Source organism: Ciconia boyciana, chromosome 1, assembly GCF_034638445.1.
Source record: "Ciconia boyciana chromosome 1, ASM3463844v1, whole genome shotgun sequence".
NCBI lineage: Eukaryota > Metazoa > Chordata > Aves > Ciconiiformes > Ciconiidae > Ciconia > Ciconia boyciana.
Window position 1 is genome coordinate 163,496,396 of NC_132934.1, and position 26,644 is coordinate 163,523,039.

The 26,644-nt window shown below is 37.8% G+C and overlaps 1 protein-coding gene across 1 annotated transcript in view; it reads right to left on the reverse strand.

The window, feature by feature from the left end:
• GPC6 (glypican 6) overlaps positions 1-26,644 on the reverse strand; it is a 786,710-nt gene that overhangs the window by 518,735 nt on the left and 241,331 nt on the right. Inside the window, exon 2 of the mRNA XM_072854005.1 lies at positions 19,434-19,592. Coding sequence (XP_072710106.1) covers positions 19,434-19,592 — 159 coding nt within the window. The remainder of the gene's footprint in view (positions 1-19,433; positions 19,593-26,644) is intronic.

Sequence of the window (26,644 nt, forward strand, 5' to 3'; positions counted from 1 at the left end):
TGTTGGAGAGGCAATCAGGTTGTTCAAGCATGATTTGCCCTTGAATGCCTGCCGTGAACACTTGTAGTGCCTGAATGCAGCTGGCCTCACAGTCTTTTAATTTTAACACCTGCAAACTGACAATCTCAGTCCTGCAAGGCTGTTGAACCCCAAACTGATGTTGAAATGACACAGCCAGCACCTGCTGCACTTCAGGACATCATAGATTTGTATTCATTTTTTCAGAGCGCTGTTTCTAGGGATGGCAATAGACTCTGTAAGATCATACTTGCAAATTAACAAGCAATAACAGAAATATTAAATTCCTAAATACCTCCACATCTCATTCTTTGGGGCTGTCTTTTATTTCCCAAATCAAGCCTTAAAACTAAATCAAATTAACTTGAAACTACTGAGTAATAAACAGATAAAGTGTTTTCAGAGTCATTCAGATGTTCTAAACATTAGTTACGAGACATCCAATTAAAAGCATTCCTTACTGCAATCTTCTGTGAATAAATGATAACATCTATTTGTGTTTACAAGGGTATACAGCTATACACAATACACGTACATCTTAGGTTCCCAGGTCACATAAAGGTATATTCACAGTAATTACTGTTAGTATTTTTGTCAATACAATCATCTCTATTAAGATATTCCACATGCAGCATTTTCAAATACCAGGTTTCATTGTTTCCATTTAAAATAGCATGTTTTGAAATCGTGGCAGGGCTGCCTTATAAGACATGCATTTCTGTCTTTCAGAGGCAAAGACAAACAGATCAGTTACTGAACAGTAAAGGTCAAAGCATAAATCAATCATTTCACTAATAAGCTGTCTTCAAGCAATAGCTGTATAAGGAATAGAAGAACATTTACCTTGGTATTCTCTGCACAGATATTTCAAGAGAAAAGACTCAAGATGACATCCTGATTCCCATCAGTCCTCTGAGAACAGAGCTTTAAGATGCTGGATAGCTCAGAGCTAACTGCTGTAACAGGCAGGTGCTAGGCCAGCCAGCAAACTAATTACATGTATTGTACACTGTCAGTTGAAGGAATGGACATTTAAGTGTATTTGTAGTATTTGCAAACAAATTTCCTATCATATTCATCTGTTGAAGACATAGAATACATCTCTTTTTCCAGCTTTCTGGTTGTTTATATCTTTTCTTCCTAAATATTTCTGTCCATAGGACTATGCTAGGTGTACCTGTGCTTTTGCCTCTGGACTCACTTCTGGTCCTAAGGAGATGCAATGGTTAGTTTCTCCATTTCTATTGTTTTTACCTGTACATATTTTTGTTTGCTTGTTTGTCTGTTTGTTTTATACAGGTATGCTGACATTCTGGATATGCAGTTACAGCTCTTTATATCACATCTTGTAAACAGTGATTGTAATAGTTAACTCTATCAGAGAGTATCCTTATCATTCAAACACCATTATTTAGCAACAGCTGCCACTTTCCAGTACCTGTGATATCAGAACACATTCCTGGAGGACAAATAATGTGGCATAGCCGGAGAGGAGGAAGAAAGAGTAAAAGCCAGAAGCTGCCACAAAATGAATTTGCACTTTACTAAGTGCATGTGTTGTAAGCATTACCCTTCTTCCTCTTCTGAAAGTTATGAGCAAAGCTGGCTCTTGGAAATCATGCACAGGCCAGAAGAAAGCAGCATAAAACCTCTCTCCAGCCTAAAAGGCAGCATTGTCTTGCCTTTATGAAGAAGACATAGTCTTAAGAGGAGGAATTAGTAGGTACCACTGAGCTGAACTGTTGTTCACTGTTAGGTATTACATGAGGATAACATTGGTTTTCCAGTTCTGTATGGAAATACGGTAAATATAAAGTATTTGGCAACTGAAACAAAATTTCTAATAGAGAAACTGTATTTGAAGTCCTTACCTACAGAATCTATAGTCAGGAAGTTCTGCTTAACAGATAAGAAGTGCTGCAAAATATGCTGAAATTTAATATTCATTATTTATAGTTAGCTCACTACAGAATGGTGCTTGGTGCCTTGGACAGAATTTACTGGTTAAAATCAAAACCCAGCCAGGTCTAGTGAAATAACATATTTATTTGTTAATTTTGGAGAAAATTTTAGGAAATCAAGGATGAGCAGTTATTTCCTGTTTTAGAGATATACTAGGCATCTTAACAACCAGTGAGATACAGGAAATGGAGTGGTCAATACAGTAATAGTACTCATGGAAACAATTTTAGTGCCAGCCAACCTTAAATGTTTTTACGAACATTGAATCTAAGAAGGCCACAAGTCTACTGCGATTTGGTAACAGATCTGAAGAAAAAGTCTTGCTTTGTTTGATAAATAACGGGGTTTCAATGATCCACTTTAGCTGTGGGAAGCTGGCATGAAGTTCCACAGCAGAAATTTGATACAACGACAGCACTGTTGTTTTGAAAGATCAATGATGAGAGGAGGTTATGGCAGTATTTCAGCAGTCTAATTAGTTATGTTAGTAGTATATCCCAAAGAGCTCGTGTCAGATAAAGAATGGGTGTTCTTTTCAAATGAATCATCTATTAATAACCTGGAAGAAGGAGTAAACAGCACATTAATTAAATTTGTAGATGATTCCAAAATGGGAGGTGCTGCAACGACTTATATAGAGGTAAGACAAAAACCCTGTAGTGATTGAAAATAAAAATTGGCAGTCAGTAGTGAAGTAGGTTCTATCTAGAAAAATACAAGTGAATGCATTTAAGACAAATAAGAAAAAATTCAACAGGAATACCCGGGGACAAATTACCTGAGGGTAATAAATGTAATGTGAATGTGTTACACAATGTTGCAGGAAGATAAAAAAATCAGTTCCAATTCATAAGGCAAAGGACTTTGTAAACCAGAAACCCCTTCTGTGGCAACATGGTGCACTCACTGAATATTGTGTATAGGTCTGGACACTTCTGCACCAAAAACCTGAACTGAAAGAAATTTACAAAAAAGTAATAAAAAGTGACTATGAGAGAAAATTAAACTCATGAGAGAAAATAAAAAGAATTATTGCTTACAGAAAAAGCTTGGATCAATGAAAATCAAGAAAAACTGTGACTTGAAAAACTTTATGGCATTAACATCAAGAAAGGTGAGGCTATATCTAAGGGTCCAAGACAATGCAGATGAAAAGCAGCCCTTGTTCCATTTGCAATTTTGTCACTACCAAATTGTGTGACCTCAGGAAAGTCAGATTGCCTTTATGTGCCTCAGTATCTTCATCATCTTTATAGGTATATGAATATTATAAGAATATTTTCTTAGTTCACAGAGAAGTTGCAAGACTTTAACCAATCTTTATTTAAATTATTAAAAAACTTAAGAGAAAATATAAATAGTAGAATGAAAATACATGGGGTGAAAAACAAAATATATCTGAGATACTTCTACATACAGAAGAACTGTCAAGATCTGGATAGGTTAAACTGCTTGAAAGAATGAGTTAGCATCCTTGTGGTTCAAAGGTTTAGGGATATGTGATTTACATTCTCATTTAACACCTATGATATCCATCTCTGTCATTCTGGGACAACGATCCTTTGCATATTTATCCTCCTGTAAATAATATGTGTGAAGTCTTTCTACGTGGCTAGAGAGAACTGTGTATTTGGTTAAAATATGACAATGCAGGACAACTCTGCAAAATCTGACTACAAATTTTCTTTTCAGCAAAGTGTCTTGAGTCTACTTTCAGAAATGTTTGAAGCAGATGCAGATTTGAAAACAAGCCCTGCCATTCAGCGAATGAATATGCAATTCATAATTGTCTTTTTTGGTAGTGGATGGAGTAGGGGACAGTACTTTTCAGACCATGTTAATTTATCTACTGAATTCTAATTGCTAAATCTGTTTTCAGCCTTTTTTCACGTTATCTAAGAAGAGATGTCAACATTAACAGGAAAGCCTGACAATCCATAAGCATGTTCTATGTTCAACAGTTAAAATATGGCAGATAGATTGACACCAGCATCAGAAAAAGTTCTATTTATCAATTAACTGTGTGACTAATCTCAGAATCATGCTTTCACAAGGAATGTGGCCTTAGAAGTGCTCTACTCTCTAGGCATTTCTAAACCATTCCCTAAATTCCTTCCCAAATGGCACTGAACTCTTTGGAAACAAAACCAGATTATTTTCTTTCCCCTAGTCTTACAAACTGGGATCATTACTGTAAACTTTGAGCTGCCCTGGTTTACTCAATAATTAAGTTGACAAACACAGAGAAATGAGACTTATTTGGATAATAACTTCCCTCCGAGGAGGAATAGCATAGTAATGCATAGATGTTAAAGATTCAGGGATAGAAAAGTTGTCATCCACCTTTATTATTTAATGAACAAATAACACTGTTGTCTTATTAGAAAATGTGGGCTGTTTCCATTGTAAAGCACAGTACATCTAGGTAAACCCTAGATCTATTTCCTGAAGAGACTTCAGGTCAATGCCCCAGCACTATATGAATGTGATACTCCATTAACTCACACATGTTTTGCAAACAGAAGCTGAGAAGAAACCTTTTAGCTGTTGCAGAACTTGCTGCACTTGTTTGTAGATGGTCTATTAGTGAATTTGATAGTGTGCTGTTTCACTGGGTAGTCTAATAAAGTCTTTTAAATAGACTAAGTGATAAGTCATTGGTGGGAGCAGGGTCTGGCCCGTTCCTAGGAGTTTGAAATCTGCATCGGTACTTTGATGTTTTTATGTCACAGCTGAACATAAGCAGATGGCCAAGCACTAAGTTATTGAGTTCCTCCTTCTCAAAATTTCCACCTCCTAATTTTGTTACTCTCTTGACAATATTTTGTTCTTATGCCCAAGAGTTACTTGCCATACTACATGGCCAGACCATTGAATTTTCACCTCTCTTTCTCTTTCTACCCCTTCTTCCCCTTTCTTATATCTGAAGAAACTGCAGCACATTTTTGCTGATTTAACAAGCTAAACCAATTTAGTTGGCTGATGCTACGCATGACCATCACAGTAAGATTACCTTGTGGTTGATCCTAAACTTCAACATCTAAAATTCTTGAACAATATGAGTTTAACTATAACCAGCCTAAACATGTTTATCATATTAATGAAGGAAATTTCAAGTGAGAAGCATATGTAAGGTCTGAGTAGACAAAGGATCATTTAAAAAAGACAGAAGGAAAGAACTCACACCTAGGAACACTGAGGTCCTGTATACAAGTTGTATGCAAGGAAAGCAAAGGTCACTCATTCAGACAAGAGTAACTTCAGGCAGTATCTTTTAAATCTTTGCAAGCAGAAGTAATTTAAAATTTTCCTTTTTCATTAGCAATTTATTCTTCTTAATGATTTTTAATATTTTGATCTAAAAACGTGCTTGTTACAAAGATGTCTTGTTTTGCCCTTTTATCGGTGCACCCTATAGCCATCAGAACATTATCTTGCTACCAGTATGTCTAGTAATGGTACAACACTTAGAATGCAAGATCGATATTCATCTCCTTATGGAAAAAAAAAAAAAAAAAAATTCTGTAAGCCACCAGCAAAAATACTGAGCAAGCAACAAACAAGAAATAAGACATGGCCACAGTATTAACTTCTTACTTTCACATGGGCATGAACAGCACCGCACAAACTCACAAGCAATATTATTGCCTGAGTCTCAGTTTGAGACCTGCCAATAGAATGTCCAGGGATACCTACTTTTGCACACCTATAGCACTGCATTAGGGATGCACAAATCATCCCTGTAAATGGTCACTGGGTCTATGCTTTCCCCCCCTAATGCTGTATTTGTTTTTATTCCAGAGATTACATAAAAAACCTCTCACATCATTGCTAGTCCTAACTTAAATATGGATTATAGCCTTACTGGGTATGCTTAAAGTAGTAAAAATAAATACATACAATATAGGTTATCGATAAGGGCATTGCCAGTCTGCATAGTAACACATTTTCTATTTAGGGAATTTGTAGAAAGCAACATTAGAAGAGCAAATTTAAGACATTTAGAAATTTTAGTCAAACCAGGAAACTGCTATTGTTTTTGTGCTGTGCTGAGATTGTTTCCTTTCAAGCTGTGCATTTGAAGGCCTAATTACAGATACTCCTTGCAATCTGAAGTCTCTTTCGAGTTGAAGAGGAAAAGCAGGTGCCAGGAGGAGGGCAGATTTACATACTACATAATACTCAACAACAACAAAAACTTCCTGCTGGTAAACAATCCTCAGTAACAGCCGCCTTCTCCTGCTCATACCTTTAGATGATTTACCAGATCCTGCAACCTGTGATAAATAAATCCATTGACTAAAATGGCAATAAAGCCCTGCATATTGCCCCGTGAGAGACCTTTGCTGAGGTAGCCTTCCTCAGGCCACCAGGTTTCAAAGCTTATCCAGCCTTTCATGGGACTAAGGCCACCATAAAAGTATAGTCAGTTCTCATCTGTCCTTCTCTCACCTCTAATCTTCCCTTCCTCTTCTGCATTGCTCTTCTTCCATGCGCTTCTTTAGAAAGAGATGAACAAAACAATTTCCTCCTAGGCACACTGCTACAACAGTGATAAAGTTTTAGCAAGCAACCTACTGATGCCTAAGTAGAAAACCAGATCATGCTAGAGAAACATATCTCTCAGCAATGTAACTACATAGATCCCAAGCATAGCCCAGGTGAAGGTGAGGATAAGGAGTTTTATTTTAAAGTGCTTTTTCAAAAATGGTGGCACAACATTGCTTTGGCTTGCTGCATTTTATTTTATGCATTAGCTGAAAATGCAATGGATCCCCATGCAAAGGCCTGGCATTAAGCCTGCGTATATTTAGGTCCAGCACAGACTTATCCTTGGGCTAAGAACTGAAGAGGGATTTTTCTAGTTTTATGTACTGTCATGGATTTCAGCGCATATGAAAGAAAGCAGTCACATTAAGGAAGAGAATGTAGGAATGTAAGATGCCAGAAAATCCAAATAAATCCCTATGCTTTTAGGCTTCCCTCTGAACAGTTAAGCATGATATTATCCTGGCAAGAATAGTATTGTCTCCCTGGCTCTGTTGTTAGAACTGGCCAATTATTACTTTGAACTAATATACTTTTTCCTTTTCAAGAACTAAGTAAAATCAGAGAAAAATAGAATTCAGGTACACTCAGACTCCTCAGACCAGCAGTACCTTCCTTCCACAAGGAGCATTATTAAAGGGCCATTTGAAAACTTTTTCCTGTTTCTTTTTCACTTTCCAAAGCCTCTCCTATTTTCATGATATTTTGTTTTGGCATAAAAAGAAGTACTTACACAAGGGTATGTAGATATAATAAGGCAGGCCCTGATCCAATGATCACATCTATACAGAGAATGCATGACACTGAAACTGCTAAAAATACCAAAGATATGCCCATAGTTATTCAAGGAGTGTGATACTGTGACTATAAAATGTGAGGGGAAGAAAAGTCTGTTGTAGGGTAATTTCCAGTATAAGAGCTGTACAAATTCTTAATTTAAATTTCCTTAATGATCACTTGATATTTAACTTCTCATTTTTATTTAACAGAGAAACTGTCACGTAGGGATCCCCATCCTGCAAGGCATTTTATTTTATCCCTATCTTTAATTATGTCACCATACAAATTGCTTGAGAAAGTAGTCTCTGGCAGTGGACTGCTGAAAAAAATGTAATACACTAAAATAACTTTAACTTGGACACAAGCTTCCACAGAATACTAACTTATTTGTTTCAATCCATTTAGTGGCATTTGGGGATATATCTATGCCCAGTGTAAAGAGTGTGACATAGACATGGATTGATTGATATTTAAATAGTACAACTGTGTATCTGCTAAGTAATATCTTTAAGTCAATAGACTGAACAGAATGAAATTGAATCTTTACAATGTCTTAATAATTGGTATTCATAAAATGATGGCTATGCCAAAACATTAAAAGAGTGGTTAAGGACGAATGTGTTGGAAGGCTCTGTTTATTAATGACATTTCAAGAACAAATCCCGAGAAGCATCCTAGAGACAGGGATGTGTGATATTGGGTATACCTCAATAGCTTATTTGGAAAAGTGTTACTAGCATCACTCAGCTCTCCATTTCTTCTCCCCTACCTCCAAACCGTTCTCATGCTGCTGTGATTTTTCAGACATGGCATTTCAAGCTCCACATTGGCACAGAAAAATGCCACGTGTGGTATAGGGTGCAGTACACAACTGGGGAGTAGTTAAGAAGGTTGTTTGATTTAGCAGCATCTTGCCTCTGTCTGAAATGTCACCATTCCCATTGACTGCACTGCTAGAAGAAGAGTCTAAAAAGTAAACTCCAAGAATGATCAGATTCTGGGTTAATGTGGTAAAACTGGACCAAGTAGGATGTGGTAATGTAATGAACCTCACTAAACATGGAATTTTCACTGGTTCAAGTTTCCAGCTAAAAGAAACAAACAAAAAGAATCTCCTCTCCTATTGATATACAATTAGATGAGAATGGTCAAGCCAGTATACCTTTACTTAGACTTAAAATCCAATGTGTGAATAAATAAATCATAACTTTTAGGAGCTGAATACCAACATGCTTACAAGTGCACAGTGGCCTTTTAAAATATCAGCTCATGTATATTTTGGTATCAAAATAGGAAGCTGACTCTCAAAGATAGACTACATATAGGAAGAGGATGGCTTCTGGGCATCGCACTAAAACCAGGACTAATTTCACAGCTGTAGCTCTCCACTAGCTGTAGCTCTTTTCACTAGGCAGCAGATCCCAGCTAGCTGGGTTTGGGTAGAGCCCAAAAATGATCCTGAGATTTCTGAGACTCTGCAATCCACTCCTCATAGCCTAGAAGCATCTTCAGCTCATGGCCAGTACTGAAACTTCATTAGGCACCAGAGAAGGTGAGACAGGTTCCCCCTGCAAGTTATTTAATGAGAGCTTAAATTAATATGTTATTTACTTGTAGGAGTGCCAGGAAAGTTATGGAGATATACACAACAGTAGACAACGAAAAAACACTACTTTCCTGGGAGTGTTTGAGATTTGCTTGTAAAGCTGCTCAAAATGTTAACATCAGAAACTTGTAAAAATTAAAAATGCAGTGCTGATGCTTTTCACAAATTCATAGAATTTCACTGTGCCATAAAATATACTATTGCAAAAAAGTTTATAATCATTGGTTTCCTCATTTTTAAATGCCAATGTTGGAGTTTTCAGTTGAAAATAACCTTTACCATTCATTTAAAATCCTTCAAAATACTTGAATTTACTGAATTTCAAAACTAAATCTGTATAGCATTTTGTTGACATGAAATACATATTTCAACTTCAAATCTTGCTTCTTGCTTTGTGTGGTGATTGAAACAAAGTGTTTTCTTCAAGCAATCGCTTCCAGCTTTTGAAAATTAAACAACCCAAACAGTCATTATTTGCTTAGTCTTAATAGTTAATTGCTCTTAGAAAATAGTAAATTTCCTAGTCTGTATTCCTTCACAGGTAAGCTTGTCATATTTTTCCCCTCTAGAGATTTTACATGCTCCAAAAACTAGTTCACATCAAGCAGAGATCACCTCATCTTCCAGCGGTTACTCCATTGTGCTACCGAACTTTGATTCAACATTTATACAAGTATGCATAAATTGATGCCTTCTTTAAGCTGCACACCCCTATGAAAATGCTTCAGTGTGAGAAGAAGGAAAAAGCAGATAAGAAAAGAATTAATTTCCTCAGCGCAGTTTTAGTACCTGCGCAGTCAAGTTGCTCTTATCGGAGTAAAAATTAAATCACATACGTTGTACCTACTCACTGAAGTTAGTACTCAAGAACTACCTCCTGCTGCCTTTTTTTGGCCATAATCTTGCTGAGATTTCATTGACTGAAAATGTCCTACGTTACTGAAATGAGCTGTTTTCACCTCCTTCCTGCTTCACATATGTCTAATGTTTTCACTATGAGTGTAGCTTTTCAAGAGCAAGGACAGCCTTTTAGCTGTGTGTTGATGAATTTTCTAACTCTGAAATCGCAAATGGCTTCTAGATGCTCCCATGATACCACAAAAAGTATCAATTCACAGTAAATAATTTCCCCTAAGAATGTTAAATTAATAACCTGCCATATATTAAAGAAGATATATTTCAGGCCTTAAGGTTTGTTGTTCATTTTATTAAAATTCTTGTTATAGCTTCAAAGCACACTTGAAGTAGCAATGGTGTCCACCATCTGTCTCTCCACTAATACGAAGACCATCTTCCACAAAAGCTGCATCAAGTTACCCATCTAAGATTGCTCCTGTAAGATATATACTGTCCTTTACATGATTATAGTCATAATAGATAGCTCATGGCACAGTATTTTTGGTCCTACCTCTCTCTCCCCCCCCCCCTTTCCCAGCTAATCTCCTTACAATTGCCCTTGCAATATCACTGCTGTTAATGATAGGTAACTGACCTGCACATTGCTGAAACATTCAGCTGACGTTTCAGTGATACATCATTCCGAATGCATAAAGCGCACAGATTACAACTAGAAGAAAATGAAAGAGTTTATTTCTGATAAAGCTCGTAAATGAATCTATACATACCCCAGGGTAAAGTGAGCATGTGATGCATATACAATAAAAACATGAAGCAAAACCATTTCAGTATAACTTGGAAAAGATGGGAAAGCTGAAAATAAAGATCCCAATTTATGTAAATATCCCAAGTGAAAGAGTGAGAACTGTATCAGTAATATTCAGAAAAAGAATCCATAAAAAATTTATGGAGAATCAGTGAAATTTAGTGATCCAATATATTTAGGAAAATTTGAACATTTCAATAATCTAGGTGCCTCTACCTATTGAGCCATGCATTTTTTTAAGTCCCAAGATTTCAGAAACGATACCTGAATGTTCGAACACAGTACCAACAAGCAAGAAATACTGCAGTACAGATACTCTAGTAGAGTTTATATCTTGGTGATCTGCTTTTATTTTGTCTGTAGCAGTCTGCAGCAGCAACTGCTCTCGTTACGGTGGTGTCACATCTAACAACTGTTGTGCTGCAAGCATGGTGTTACGCTAACCAGCTTGCCCGCACAGCATTTGTCAGCCCTCACCAGCACCGAGTGGGGCTGCCCACACAGAGACTGACTGCTGCTCCTTTCTACCAGCACCTATACAGACAAGCAGCTAGATTGCACTATAGGAGTGTAGGCAGCATATGCTTATTTTTACCTCTCAGCTGTTGGGATAGAATGAGAGCTAACGTATAGCAAGCAGAGAAGACCTCAGAAGCAATATCCCTGTGCCACATCTTTCCTACTTTCTTTCTGAAGATCTGGTAGCTGTGATTTATAGATGGAATTTTCATAGTTACCTCTAAGTATAGCACAAGTGGACCTTAAAATGCCTGCTTTTAAACTACCTCTAAGAGTATTCTTATGGCACATAGGCATATAGTTCCCTTCTCTCCCTAAAGGATCTATCTTACTGCTCAAAGTGACATTCCTATGACACTCCTCCCAGAAAGAGCCATTTCCATATTTTTCTGGTAAACCACAGAGCAGAGGTAAAAGGAAAAAAGGAAACTTTAAGATAAATAATCTCTAAAAAGTCTTTTAGATAAGCAGAGATACAGGGACAGAGATTCACTAAATCATTTTTCAAATATTCCAGGATCCTTTTCATGATATACTATTTTAAGTTTGCTTTTAATTTCCCAGTTGTTTGGACACACAGGAAAAAGAATTAAGAAAAGAAGGGCAGCAAAAAGACAATGCCTGTGTATTACAGTCAAGAGATGCTTCTAAAAAACAGTATTTCTGCATTTAATGAGGGTTGAGGACAACAAATGAGAAATGATAAGGCTACAGTTCCTATTATCCAGGGTGCTGACACTAGGTATGAATATCCTTGTTTTGTACCTTGGTTTTTATATACAGTCCTTGTTTTTGATTCTTACAGCCTGGTTTTGTCCTTGCTGTGTGTCAGGTGAGCGTCTACCATCACAGTAAGAATCAGGTATGGGTAATAGAGCCTCTGATGGCTGATTGTCAGAAGACTGATGTTGAGTCCTTCATTAATCCTATTCTTGTCCATATGCATATGAAACCTTTTTAATCACAGGATTTTTAGTATTTGTAAATCAGTAATTTTACTTATGGGTTAGTATTTTTAAGGCTTGGCTAAGTTCATAAAACAATTTCCATCATAAAATATTAAAAACATACAATGTACAGAGCTTCAGCGAAGATTAGATGTAATTTGAACTCAGCAGGACAGCGTTTTTTCAACCATAAAAACTGACCGCCATAGTGCTTACTTGCCTCAATATTTTTCAGGTCTTTTTCCCCACAAAATACTACAGAAAAAAACAGAGGATGACTTTTGTAAAAGAGGTAGATAAAGCACAAAGAAAGCCTCAAGAGTGTGTTAGATGTTTCACTCCTATATTATGTTCCTCGGGGTGGAATTTACCTGAACAAATGCGTAAGTCCACAGTATAGGCATCTATGTCTGAACTAAAGGCCCTCTCTAATCAATATAGTGAAATAAGCACTTCAGGGAGAGATTTTTCCTGACCTATTTGAGCCGTAAACGTTAGACTAGCATGACTTACACCTATCATTCCCTATTAACTACTGAGGGAACCTATAGGAGTACCCTACACCATGGACATCTAATATTCAGCAAGGCAAATTCTGCTTTCTGTTTCACAGGAAAAACCCTGGATGCCTGCCCTCTCAAAGCCTGTTTGGATTTGGCTATATCTGGACAACATGCTTTCTAATGAGATTCATTTGAGAGTGGGTCATGTCCGCCTGTTCCAGCACAGGGCAGCAGCTTGTCCTTTGCTTCGCAGCTTCATAATCCTGATGGAACCGGTTAGAAGATTACATGCTCCGCTGACCAGCCGCACTTAGCAAATGAAGCTGCGGAAGAGCAGAGAGAACAAGCCATCCAAATGCATGAAGTGCATTTCCAGCTGCAGGGAGCGTGCAGAAGACACCAGTTTCCAGAGCACTGCCTTTCAGTATAGGACTTGACCAGGTTACAGGAATTTGCACCCCTGGCTGGAACCTGTTCTTACTACTGGGCCAATCCTTCCTCTCCAAGTTTTGTAGGCTTGCCATCCCTCCTTTTTTGGTTAATTTAAAAAAAATAATTTATTTTGATCTAATGTAATTCACAAATTTTGACTTAATACGTGAAACTGATAAAGAGTAATCTCAGCGCAAATCTTACGGGATTAGACCTTAAAATCATTTGTAGGCAATAGATTCCTCTTAGGCTGTTATAAACTCTGATAGGATTTGAATCAGTTGTAGAATATTTTATTTTCAAATTAGTGTTTCCTGTCAAATATAAGGTAAGGGATCTGTTATCAAGAATCTCTGTAAAGTTTAGAAACTTGCGCCAGATGTCCAATGAAGGCTTGCAAGCGGTTACTACAAGCCAGCAGATGTTACCTTTTTTCAAGGCTTCTAACTGCTCTAAGGCCTGTATTTTGGCAAGTGCAGAAGTTATGTAGTGTGTTAAAACAGTAGATGAATTATATGGAAACTGTGGCTCTGCTAGCACTGTTACAGCTGAACAGTTGTGGAGTTTTAAAAATCCACCTGTCCTGCAATGGATTTTGCATTTGATGGGAAACACATTGCAAAGCGACATTGGAATCTTGTAACACAAACAAAGAAAACAAAACAAAACACCACCACCTTGCCCAGAACTAAAACCAAAATATCTGGTATGCCAGCTTTCATATGGCGGAGCCTACGTTCTGTCGCAGACATGGCAGCACTAGAATAATATGAGTAGCTGCATAAAGTACACAGATTATGCTATATCTATTTGACTTTCCCACACTCCTTAGAAGCCTCCTGCCTCCCAAACAGGTCTGTGGAAAAGGCAGACCTTTCTGATTCCCTGCCTCCAAAAAACAAAGAAACAAAGCAAAACTCTTCCTGTGAAAACCATGTCCTTTCACATTGAAAGTAAGCAAAGCATGAAAAAAATAACCTGCTGAAAGTCCATCCTTTACCTGCTGACCACGACAGCACCAGACTGCAAGTGGGCTCCTGTGCTGTGGCACTCCCTCTCCTCTGCAGAAGTCCATGGAGGTCAGTGTGGCTCCAGGCATGAGCTGGGGCTCAAGCTGGGCTGGCAAGCTGGGCAGCAAGGGTGGGAGGAAGGGAGAGCAGAGAGCAGAAGACTTGCATTGGCCGCACGACTGAACCTCAGTGTATTCCAATTTCCAGCATCTCCCTTATTTTACTTTCCACGCTTTTTTTGCCAAGTTTAATGAGAGAGTTGTACCTAGCTACAAGAGTTCATCTCATTGAAGAGTTCTTACTTGTTGGAAAGCAGCTTCACAAAACACATTTTTGTCAGCTCTAATATCAAGGAAACATTCAGAAACATTATTTTTCTCCAAGTTCTTTCATAAATTGTGCAAGAAAAGAAAAAAGAATACAGGGTTTCTGGGATGCTAGCTATTCTTGCAGGTGTTGTTTTGGAGGATTATCTTTGAAACTTTCTTTCCTGCCCTGTAATTTACACAGATACTGCTGGTAATGACTCTAAGAAATATAAGCAGCACTAATGGGTATGGATCACTGTTCTCCCAGACTGTAAAAAAAAAAGGAGCATGGGGAATGATGACCCTGTAAGACAGATCAATGCAGCTGCAGATCGGTTCTTATGCTATTCAGGTTATTTTCCTTAAATGGCATCATGCCTCACACATTCTGCTGATGGCTACCCATATCCATTCAAGTTCACGACAGCTATTCTTAGACATTCCTTCATTTTTAACTCCATTACCAAGACTACTACTGTACTTTTTTAAATGAGAACAAGGAGACAGTGTCTCTTTTATCAGGTTCAGATCTATTTAGCTTAAATTAAAATTATTTGCTATGATTTTCCTAATTCAAAGGATTAGTGAGAAAATGTCACTGAACAGCTAATGTCTCCTCATTAACATTCATGACAAAACCTTCCGGTAGGGCTGGTTTCAGCTGCTGATGGAGCAATACTTACAAGAAATTGGCTTGTCTGTGAAACAGCTGCTCAGCAATGCCACTATGCAAGGGAATCGGTCATAATAAGATGATAGTATTACAGCTACACTGGGAGCATAATATATTTCAAGCTTCTTTGAGGTATGCAGTGGGGGTCCAAGAACTGGATCACGATTGCTTGTCTATAGGTAGGAACAAGAAACAGCTGTTCATTACATGTCTGCTTGTTTGGATTAGTCCTACCCAAAGCCTTGAGGAAAAAGAAAAATCCATATCTGCTGGAACTCTTCACTTTCTATGTGTTTCCTGTCTGCTGGAAGGGTTTTTGTTCCTTTTCCCGGTTTTTGGAAGGGTTTCTGAGTCCCATTGCTAAAACAGATAGTGCATTCTTTGCAAGGAACATTGAGCACCTACTGTTTCAAAGGAATTTTTCTCATTTCAAGGCTGGCTTTCTCGGGCAATATTCTCAGGAGAAGATTCCCTGGATCCCTATGCACCCATTACTGACATTGCAGATATTGATTTTTTTTTAAATGACCATCCAGTATGGCAATGTAATGGCAAATATACAGATGTGGGCAATACAGATGTAAACATCTGCACCTAAAGCTCAGCCAAGAAACAGTCGGCAGCTGGTATTATGTTGTGTAGTGACTCATGCTAATTCACACCGATTCTCTAGAATATGGAAACCAAATGAAAAATACTATTGTCAGATCTTTGGGTCTGAGACATCTTCGAACCTCACATACTATGAGGAATAAAACCCTTAGGAAAAAATGAATCTAGAAGAATGGAGCAGTTAAAAGTCTCAACACAGTGACAGCCCCTTAGAAATGTGGAAGGCAAATGAACAAGAAATGGGTTTTACAGGGCTTTAGGATGCAAGAACTGATTGCCAGTTAAAAGAAAGACAACATTTCTTCTGATCATAGCTGGTTCCAAAACACTTAATAGTTTCTAAAGTTGTCTGTTATGAATTTCATATTTATCTGCTTCTGCTTATAGTTTTTATAGAGATTAGTTCTTGTAGATTTGGAAAGTACTGCACTTTAGGTAAAAAGAAATATAAAACTGAGATAGAAATGATGTAGGAACATTGCCAGCAGGCTGAAAGAGGTGAACCTTCCACTCAGCTCAGCACTGGTAAGGCCACATTTGGAGTGCAGGGTCCAGGTCTGGGCTCTCCCATACAAGAGAGATATGGACATACTGGTGCAAGTCCGGCAAAGGGCAGTAAGATGATGAAGGGACAGGACCATCTCTCATATGAGCAGAGCCTGAGAGAGCTGGGACTGTTCAGCCTGGAGAAGAGAAGGCTCAGGGGGATCTCATCAATATGTATCAATGTCTGGTGGGGGGACTAAAGAAGATGGACCCAAGCTCTTCACAGCAGAGCCCAGTGTTAAGACAAGAAGCGATGGTCACAAATTAAAAAATACAAAATTCCATCTAGACACAAGAAAACACTGTAAGGATTTTCAACACTGGCACAAGTTGCTCAAAGAGGCTGTAGAGTCTCCATCCATGGAGATATTAAAAACCTGCCTGTGCATGGCCCTGTGCAACCTGTGGTAGCTGACCGAGCTTTGAGCAGGGGGGGTTGACTAGGCCATCTCCAGAGGGTCCTTCACATCTCAGCCATGCTCTGATTCTGTGACTCTGTGTAAGAATGTGTGTCTGACCAGAGGCTAAAGAGACAATGTTTAAGTTATACCAGATTGAGTTTCCGTGTAGATTAGATCATGAATAGGAATCTGGGGCAAAATCCTGAAAAGGAAAACAGACCTCGAATTACCTCTCAAAATGGGAATCAGAAAATCATTCCATCTATGCTTAAGTGTATGGATGTGGGACAGAAATCAAGTAAGATAAGAAAGGCAAGGCATATGAAGGTCAGAACGTAAATCAACAAAGAGTTCACATACCCCTAGAAAGTCTTATGTTGCAAAGATTAGCATTATCCTACGACATGCCTGGTACAGCAGAAAAAAAATGGCAAAAATCTACAAGACCTTCCATGTCCTTTGAGTTTGCAAAATTATATAAATATCTGCATGAACAAAGAGGCTGGCAGTAATAGTAGTTTAAATTAACTCCTCATGGGAGCAATGCTAACATACTCTTTATCTCAACATTACTTAAATGTTCATATATTCTGTTATTGCTTAGATATGCTGCTCTTGATAAACACAAGTCCTGTACGCAACTTCCATAAAATCATCACAATTGGCTGTATTTATTTTGTTATTTGTGGTGTACTAGCATCAAATGGCAGAATCATGTATTAGAACTCCCTTGTGCAATCAAAGTATCAAATTAAAACAAAAAAAAGATGATTCTTGAAGAATTAAAACATTGACATTATCTAACAATCCAATATTTACACCAAAGAATGACATCCTATTTTAAACTGCAACGAATCTAGCTGGTTTTATACTGAAAGACTGCCTGTTAGGTGAATATATTTTTCCATTAATGTATTTGCCCTTCTAGAAAGATTAAGCAGTTTTTCCATATAAGTGAACAACTTTTGAATAGTTTTAGAATAGCATTAAAATACTGAAAGTGTACACAAAGTTCACTTGCTCTTTGAAAAGACTTCACATTGCAAATTCCCTTTAAAACATCAATGATAAGCCAGAAGAAACCACTTAGTCTTTTAATCCAACTTCCTGCAGAGCAGATCCATAAGAATCCCAGAATGCAATATTTACAACAGGTCAGTAACTTTCAGCTATATACCTTACCGTCAGTATTAAGATACAGAATTTCAGGTTACTGAAAAAGCCATAATGTGCTTAAGTTCATTGCAATATAAAAAGGCCTCAAGTTGCCAAAGAATTAGTAAGGTAGTATCTGAGCTCTGTGGTCAATGAGCCCAGCATTTTCAGTAAACTGCACTGCTCACTGAACAGCAGTGATCATCTTGGTTTCCTTCTAGAAAAAGAGAAAAGCCCTATATGTGCCATAGATGGTTTGAAATGTCTGTTCTGCCTGCATACTCATCTTGTAATACTGCTCACAACTTCTGGGGTGTTTTTTAGGTCCTTTGAAGCCAAATAAAAGTTTTTAAATCCACTACACAAAAAGTTCCAACTTCACATTAAAAAGCGAAGCAATCACAATGCAGAGTGCTGCACAGTCATCCACACTGCAGTCCTTCCAAGGATTATATTAGCATCTGATCTGCTGCTGGGGACTTTTCTCCAGCTCTTCCTCATATTACACATTTCCCATTCCCTCCCTTTATAATTCATCTTCCTTTCTGTGTCACATTGAGACAATCTTTAATTTATTAATCTTTAATTAAAAAAAAAATCTTTAATTGGATAAAGAGAATGATGCAGAATTACCCTAAGGAGTTAGGGACATCTTCACTTTTTTCCTGAATGCAACCTCAGAGTTTCAAAGTAAGCTTCCAACTTCAAGGATAACCTTTCCACCATTCTCCCACATGAGTGCATATGCCCCGTTACCTGGGGTTAGCCAGCTTTACTGCATCTGTTTGCAGGCTTTTTACCTACATGGAAAGATGCAGCTCTCCAATCCTCTTTGCAATGCTGATTTACACCTCTCAGTGCCAGACCCTTTCCAACTTACACATATGCAGAAATTCTTAGGGGGACACTTTCAACACACATACAAATTTCATATTTAGATAAAGCCATGACTGAATATTCTGAAGCTCTTTTACTCTTTGCTAATCTGCAGTTTATGAGAAAAGCTCAACAGAATGATTTGTACGTATGGACACAACCATAAAAACTGCTCAATGTTCATTATTTAAAGACAAGCATTTAGCAAATTGTGACACTGAACCCTTGATCTTACAAAGATCTTACAAAGGCTGAGGACCAGAAGAGATTGGAGTACTGATTAGAAACAAATAAAAACCCCAAACTGTCCTTGTCAATTCTTTCTAGGTATAAAAGACATGTTCGATACTGCTTAAGTGGTTTGCATGACACTCCCTCTCAAATGCAACTGAGGCCTCAGTGTTTGGAAGCCAGAAGCCCTGTAGGAGACTGTACATCACAAGAAAATCATGCAAGAAGAAACTACAGCCTTAAGGCTACAAAAGGCAGACTACAAAAAAACTGCTTTGCAGTAACAAAAATCATGGGAGACCCATGGTTCATCTTGCAACAGTGAACATAATTGCAAACCTAAATTTTGCATTTGAAACTAGGAGACAAAAATTATAAACCTCCCTATGCATATCTAATCTCTTTTTTCAACATTAGCCAAGCCTGCAGGCGCTTAACAGTCCGATTCTTGATGTCATTGTAATTAAAGGCAATACTCACAAGGCTGATAAGCATACCAGCTGTAAGTTAACCCTTATCTTAGCCAAACTGACAACTGCAAATGTGATATCTAATTGTAAAGAAAAGAGCATTGGAATTTATTATGGATAACTGACTTTTAAATCCCATAACCTTGAAAATAAGTAAATTATATCCAGCCTACCGTCAAACTTCTTGTGCCGGGATACAAAAGTGGTGCGTACAAAGTGACTTGTCTCCTCCACTAAGTTTTCAAACTCCAGTTTGCTCTGTTGGCTTAACTTGTCCTCCATTTCTGAGGTGCAACATGTATATTCCTGAGGGCAGATTCTCAAATGTTCCCCTGGAATCACAAGAAAAAAGGAATTAGAAATATTTGAATACAGATAGAAATGTGTCAGAACCAAACATACATGATGGCTCTTCAGTTAAGGAAGGTGGGCTACGCAAAGAGCTCTTTAAGGCTTGACTCCTTGATTGGGAACACTTTGAATCTGTATCAACAGCTTTGCCATAGTTGGGCATTTCTCACACAGGAGAGGAAACACACTTTGCAGAGTTGTTTTGATACTTCGAAAGGTAGGACTGTCTCATGACAAAAGTGATTCTTCACGCTGGAGAAGCCTTCCTCATAAACAGACATATACTTAAAAATTCAAAGACAATTGCTTGCTTTCCATTTGTATTCAAAATGCCTCGAGAAATACCTAGTGAGATGGCCTGTTACAAGCCATCGGAGCTGTGTTGCTGTCAAAACCTGAAAAACAGAAATTATGTATTTCTGTAGATAGGCCCTCTTTGCCCAAACACACTGAAACATTCTCCCCTTCTACCCTTCCTTCCCTTCTGCTTGAGTAAGTGTATTTTAATGACTGTGTTTGGGTGCCACATGTTTTCTTGGGCAGCATTTCTTGTCAGACCAAGCAAGTACTCTGCTGAATAGGCGAAAGCAATGAAGAGTTTAATTAATGCTTATGTTATACAGAAATGCAATGTAAAAGGTAATGAAAGCCTCTTATTTAATTCAATAGATTTATCTCTTGAAGCACTGTGCCAGTTCTTCTGACAATATTGCTTTCTTCGGTACAATTTGCAAGTGGAAACCAATTCTTTACCTCATGAAATTAAAATGGTCTGTTATTACATGAAATGTGAATTTCCAATTGACACTGTACTATGGGTGTCAGAAACATTTAGCTCAGTTTGTACAAAGGCAGGAAATCCTACCATTCCCTCTTGAGAAATAAAAAGAATGATCTGCCTCTATGATTAAAGTTACTTGTAAGGCAATGAAAACATTTAGCTCTCTGTACACTGAATCCTGATTAAAAATCCCTCTGCAAATCTCTTAAAGGTGCAAATAAAATGATATACAAAGCCCAAGGGTTAAATAAATACTGGGGACCTGATTCTCATTTATATTGAGGCTCCTTTCTACCACTGCTGAGCCGTAAAGAAGATTTAAATGCAATTTATACCTACTTTAAGACTACTTTTCACCATTCTTATTATGTAGTGAGGAGAATCAGGCCCTAAGGTTTATTCTTCCCAGGGGTATAATACATTTAGCTGCTGCATCATTTTGAAAACAGCATCAAAAACAGGTTTGCACATGCTTAGAATAAACGTTGTCTTGAGTTTGCCCTCACCGTATTCCAATTTTTGTTTCAGTTTTTGAATGAAGTCTTTTAATTTGAAATTTAGTCATTCTTCAACCTTGACCCATCACCCCCATCTTAATTTGTTTTTTCTGCAAGAGTTCATAATATATGAACTATAATGCCATGAGACTTCTTTTAGCAGTCTCAAGACTTTTTAAAAGCTCAGAGCAATACTTATCAGTTACTGTTCAGCAGTACTACCTACAAGTCCCAGTCATGTCCAAAAGCACCATGATATAAAACATTGTATAAACCTGGAAAAAGAGATACCCCATGACCATCAAAATATTGTAAGGAATGTTTCCCATGTCTACTACACCCTCCCAACACAATAAATTAATTCCTCTCCATTCTCAAAATCACACATCTAAGTCATAAACAACACATACAGGGACTGGTGAGCCAGCTGCTGTCAAACACAAATGATAGTGGCAAAATAATGGTTGCCTTACCCTCTACATTGCTGTCACATTAAAGTGAAACTATACAACAGGTAACGTGACTGTGGACGTACTGTAATAAGACACAATAAGAATTATTTTAGTAACAGTAATGTTCTGAGTTTTTATTAGATGTCAGAAAGACAACGAAAACTGAAATGTTGTGTCATTAGAAGCAATGCTGTGTGCTTGATTAAATAAAAATAAGCCCCATTCATAACATCTGTAACCCCCTTCCTTGATAAACCCAGGGGTTTTTGCTCATTAGAAAGCACTGGGTAGACCTACTATCCCAGTTCCAGCCACAGTGGTATTTTATGCTTTCTATAATGATAATGTCCTCTGGTGTTGTTGCAGTCAAAAATTTTTATAAAATTCAGTTTTATTTCCTCTGTTCAGGTTTTTTTTCTCTTCTGTCTGGCTCTGTTTGTTTTTCAGAATTGCCAGACTATCAGCTGAATTAATGCTAACCATCAAGGCACTGTGCTTAGTGAGTAACAGCCATGGGTCTAGATTTTGAAGACATTATATTATGCTGAGTATTATGACAAATTAAAGCATATTGAACTCAGTATAGCAGTCATTTTTGTAGCAATATTCATTTTTCTCACACTTATTTATTTACGGTCTTTCTCTTTACTACAAAAATGACTTTCTACCTTGCCTGCTACCAACTCATTCAGATTCCTATTGCACTTATTTCTTATACATGTATTTTCATTAAGTTTCTTCTTTTAAATTCATTGGATCTTCAGTGATTCATGAGGCTCTTGACTGCTGAAATATGAAACTCATGCTCACAACTTCTACACCACCTCATTGCTTTCCTCTCCTGATGATGTAACTTTCTACATCATCTATACTAACCAACCATCTTCATTACAAAAACTTTGTTAAACTATAATCAGCTTTTTTAAAACAACATTTCTAGTTCTTTTCTCCTCCCCTGCCATATACTCCCTGCATTTTAGTAGAAAGAAATAATAATGTAAATATTGTGCTACTCTTCATATTCTCCTTCAAGATTTTTTTCCTCCTCCTGTTTCCTGCACTGGAGGCTCAGGTGAGATTATAGATAAAGCAAAAGCATCTTCCATTGCTCTGTGCCAATGCAGTGTTTGTAGGCCTAAGAGGTTCAAGTATAATTTACAAAGATGAAGTATTTAGAAATTGTGGCTCATAAGCCCTAGCATGTTTGTACTGATCATGACTGGCTGCAGTCTCCACATGCTCACAACTTGGACAAAACCTTGGGCCCTTTCCTGGGAATGGCGAATGGAAACTCTGACAAACAGTAATTTCTGTATGCTTAATCTCAATTTCCTTTTTAAAAGCAGCAATTACCATTTTGTGTTTGTTCTTATTAAACCATCAACTCATGTTAGAATCACCAGGTCATTAGTTCACTCCTTGGACAAAAAAAGTGGACATGATTTTTTTTTTTAATTAAGGGGTGTGTGCTTTATTTTGGATTTTGGGTTTTTTTTTTGTGCAAATCTGTGGTATAACAGACTGCTTGGATTGGAAATAACTCTGCAGGCTATATTTGATTGTGCTTCCTCTGTTTCCCTGAACAGGATAATTTACCATTTGCATTTTGTAATATATTGTTCTATTACTCTAAAAGGAGTTTAATCACTGATTTGTGTATTTGCACACCTTAAGTATTTTGCAGGCTGAAAATGTGCTCACAGCTAATGTACCAATTCTTGCCCTGGGAAACTCCATATGGTCTACATTCTTATGCTAATTTTAGCAAAGATTTTTATGGCACAAGTGGCATTGGATATAACTGACTAGTTTTTCCTTGTTGTAAATGGTGTCTCCCCAGACAAGTTTGACAGAATGTAGTTACGCTGCACCAGCATTTTGCCAGACTAAACAAGTATTAACTCAGTAGTTCCCAGCAACCTACCACAACTCTTCTAACCACTGTTTCCAGCTGAAGATGCTGACCTACATATGTCTCCTCATGTGGCTTATGTTATATAAATCAAGTCAATTGCCTACTACAAATTCAGCTACCAGTATTCAATTTCGGTTTTATTACAGCTGTAATCTCACACCTGCCTTCACATGATCCAAATTGGCAAGTTTTGCAGCTGAATTTGGCAATCCTGCTAGCATGTTGCTTTGAAGTGTGATAAAACCATTTATAAGCACTTGTTTTATATTCAGATATATTGCAGTTTGGTGTCCCCATAACATGCTACAAACCTCACCAGAGTCTTTAAAAAATTGCAACTTACAACTCTCAAGCAGAATAAATGCTTCTACTGTGTATCAAAATGCCAGAACTGATTTGAGCATGGTAACTACTTGCGGAAGATACAATCTGAAGGAGCAGTAAACCCTATGGAATATAACATTATCCTTAACAATTTCACTGCCAGATTTCCTGAAAACTTGATGCAAGCATTGGTTACATTATTAGAATTGGAAGCATGATCACATAAAATATTTTACATCAGCCAGAATGTTTTTATGGATCATGTTGCAAGTTTAACAATTTCAGAAACAATTCTTTCTGAAGCAGTCAATATTTTATAGTTTCTACCCTAATCATAAATTAAAAAAACTGATATTGTTCTGTTGACAGAATGGTAGGACTAACTATATGACTGGTGAGAATAGAAACATACAGTCACCACACTACTTCATAAATCCAGCAATGAATAAATGTTAATAAATAAAAGGGGTAAATTCAAGGTGTGCTTTCAAACTTAGTCACCCTGTATGCATCAACAGAGGCTAAAGGAAAAGATGACAGCTCTACATCCTTCATCCTGCAGATCAGATTAATGTGATTGGGCTTTGTCATTAACCGTGTTCTTTAAAATTAGAAATACCTTCTTCACACCTGCTCATCTTCAGCCATTTGAGGAGCAGGCAGTGTAATTTATTAACAGTATGAAGTTTAACCAAGACAGGTGCAAAGTCCTGCACCTGGGATGGAATAACCAAAGAGCCCAGAACAGGCTAGGATCTGCGTGGCTGGGGAGCAGCCTTGCTGAAAAGGACCTGGGCTCCTGGTGGACAACAGGCTGAGCATGAGTCAGCAGTGCACTGCGGCAGCAGCACAGGCAAATCACATACTGGGCTGTATCTGCCGGGGCATTACTAGCAGAGAGAGAGACATGATCATCCCACTTTACTCAGTGGCTGTCAGGCTGCACCTGGAGTACTGTGTCCCGTTCTGGTCCCCACAATTCAAGGAAGATGTGGACAGAATGGAGAGCGTCCAAAGGAGGGCCATGAAGATGATCAAAGGGCTGGAGAAACTGCCCCTTGAGGAAAGACTAAAGGAGTTAGGTTTTTTCTCCCTGGAGAAGAGAAGGCTCAGGGGGGACCTCATCACAGTATTCCAGTATTTAAAGGGAAGCTATAAAGAGGACAGAGGCTCGCTCTTCACAAGGAGCTACATGGAGAAGACAAGGGGCAGTGGATACAATTTGCACCAGAATAGGTTTCATCTCAACATAAGAAATACATTTTTTACAGTGAGAACAATCAATCACTGGAACAACCTCTGCAGGGATGTGGTGGAGTCCCCGTCACTGGAGGCTTTCAAGATGTGATTGGACAGGGTGCTAGGTAATCCTGTCTAGGCTCCCTTTCCCACAATGCCTTGTTTCTAAATTAATATTTTCCACCTCATTTTCTGTATTTTTTTAAATTATTTTAAAATATTATTTTAAATTATTTTAAAAATATGTTTAATAGCGTTAAAACAAAAACCTTATTCAGCTTTAATCCTTGCCTACTGTTTTGAGATTTGGATCTTTTTTTGTATTGGCAATGATATTTCTGAACACCTGTTTTTTGAAGTTTTCAATTTAAGTGCTCTACTGGTGAAATCAGGAGCATGGAAGAACTCTTAGTGATCACATTATTAATTTCCTATTATAGAAAGCTATTCTCCTCCAGTACACTTATACCCTTCTGTCACTAATATATGCAAAACAGTGCTGTAGAAGAATTTGACCCGCAATCATCTTTAACTTAAAAAAAACCCAAACAGCAGTATCATGTTTTCTGCATTAACTTATTTAGCAGTTAAAGTAAATTAGAAACATAAGTTTCATCATTTCAGCCAATATTCAAATAGTGAAAATTAAAACATAATTTTGTTGGACAAAACCTCTTCCCTAACCAAAAAGTCCTAAGGCTCCTTCTGACTTCGTAATTATCTTCTCCGTGGGGTATAACAGCCCTGCAAGCAGCCTCTGTAAAATTGCACATGACATTCAAGTTGCAGAATTGAACTTTCCTACTCAAACTAAAAGGAAACAGATCACGTTTTAAATTAATTCCATTGTAATGTTGGCCTGACAAGTTATGACGGGAGCAATATTTGCAGAGAAAATGACAGCTGAAGGAAGGGAGGGAAAGCTGTCTGTAACATACAGATCATATCGTCAGATACAACTCTCCTAATTTTAATCAACAGAATATTGAACTTGAAAAACTTGTATGTGCAGTGGACTCCAGTAAACCCGTGCAACTACCCCATGAAAGAAAATGACTCATTTGTTTGCCTTGGACCCAAATAATCTTTGCTCAGATTCCTTTTGTTCCTTGAGTGCTTTGAGGTCAATTAAAAAATGAATGCCTTCCAAACAGACTGATAATTAGTTAACAGTCTCTTCATTACAGGTCCCACAGGGAACATTCATTTACAAGAAGCCCTGACCTTGTTGTCCTTGGGAAGCCCTCAGTAATAAGTTACAGAAGTGGTGGCCAGGGCAAACCTGTTCAGACTAGGACTATACAGATGGTAAAGAAAGAGCTGAAGTCCCTAGAGTCTTCCTAACTAAACTACTAGAAGCAGTACCACTACTCCAACACTCAGGTTCATTTTATTTTCCAAGCATACACAGTCAGACAATTGGGTTTTGATAGCATAGTTTGTGAGAAGAATCTTTAGTTACCTCTTGGGGTGCGTATTACTGGCACTGTGCTCAGTGCCTTGTGGAAAGCAAACAGTAAGGCTGTGATTCAGCACTGTATAGTTTCATCGTTTCGCTGGCTACATGGCTGCGATTTTCTGATTTCAAAGCATGTTTCCACCCGGGAATGGCAGCCACCTTCCCCTCCCTCCCAATTGATTTTTGCTGTTTATTATGTCCCCTATGATAATAACAGAAATATCTTATATAGTATTATAGTGAGAAGTAGAACACAAGCAGCACATCATTTTACCATGACCATAAAACACAGTGCAAGCAGGTTTTGTATTTCAGCTGCTCTCAGAACAATTTTATTATTAAGATAACAGGATGAGATTGTACACA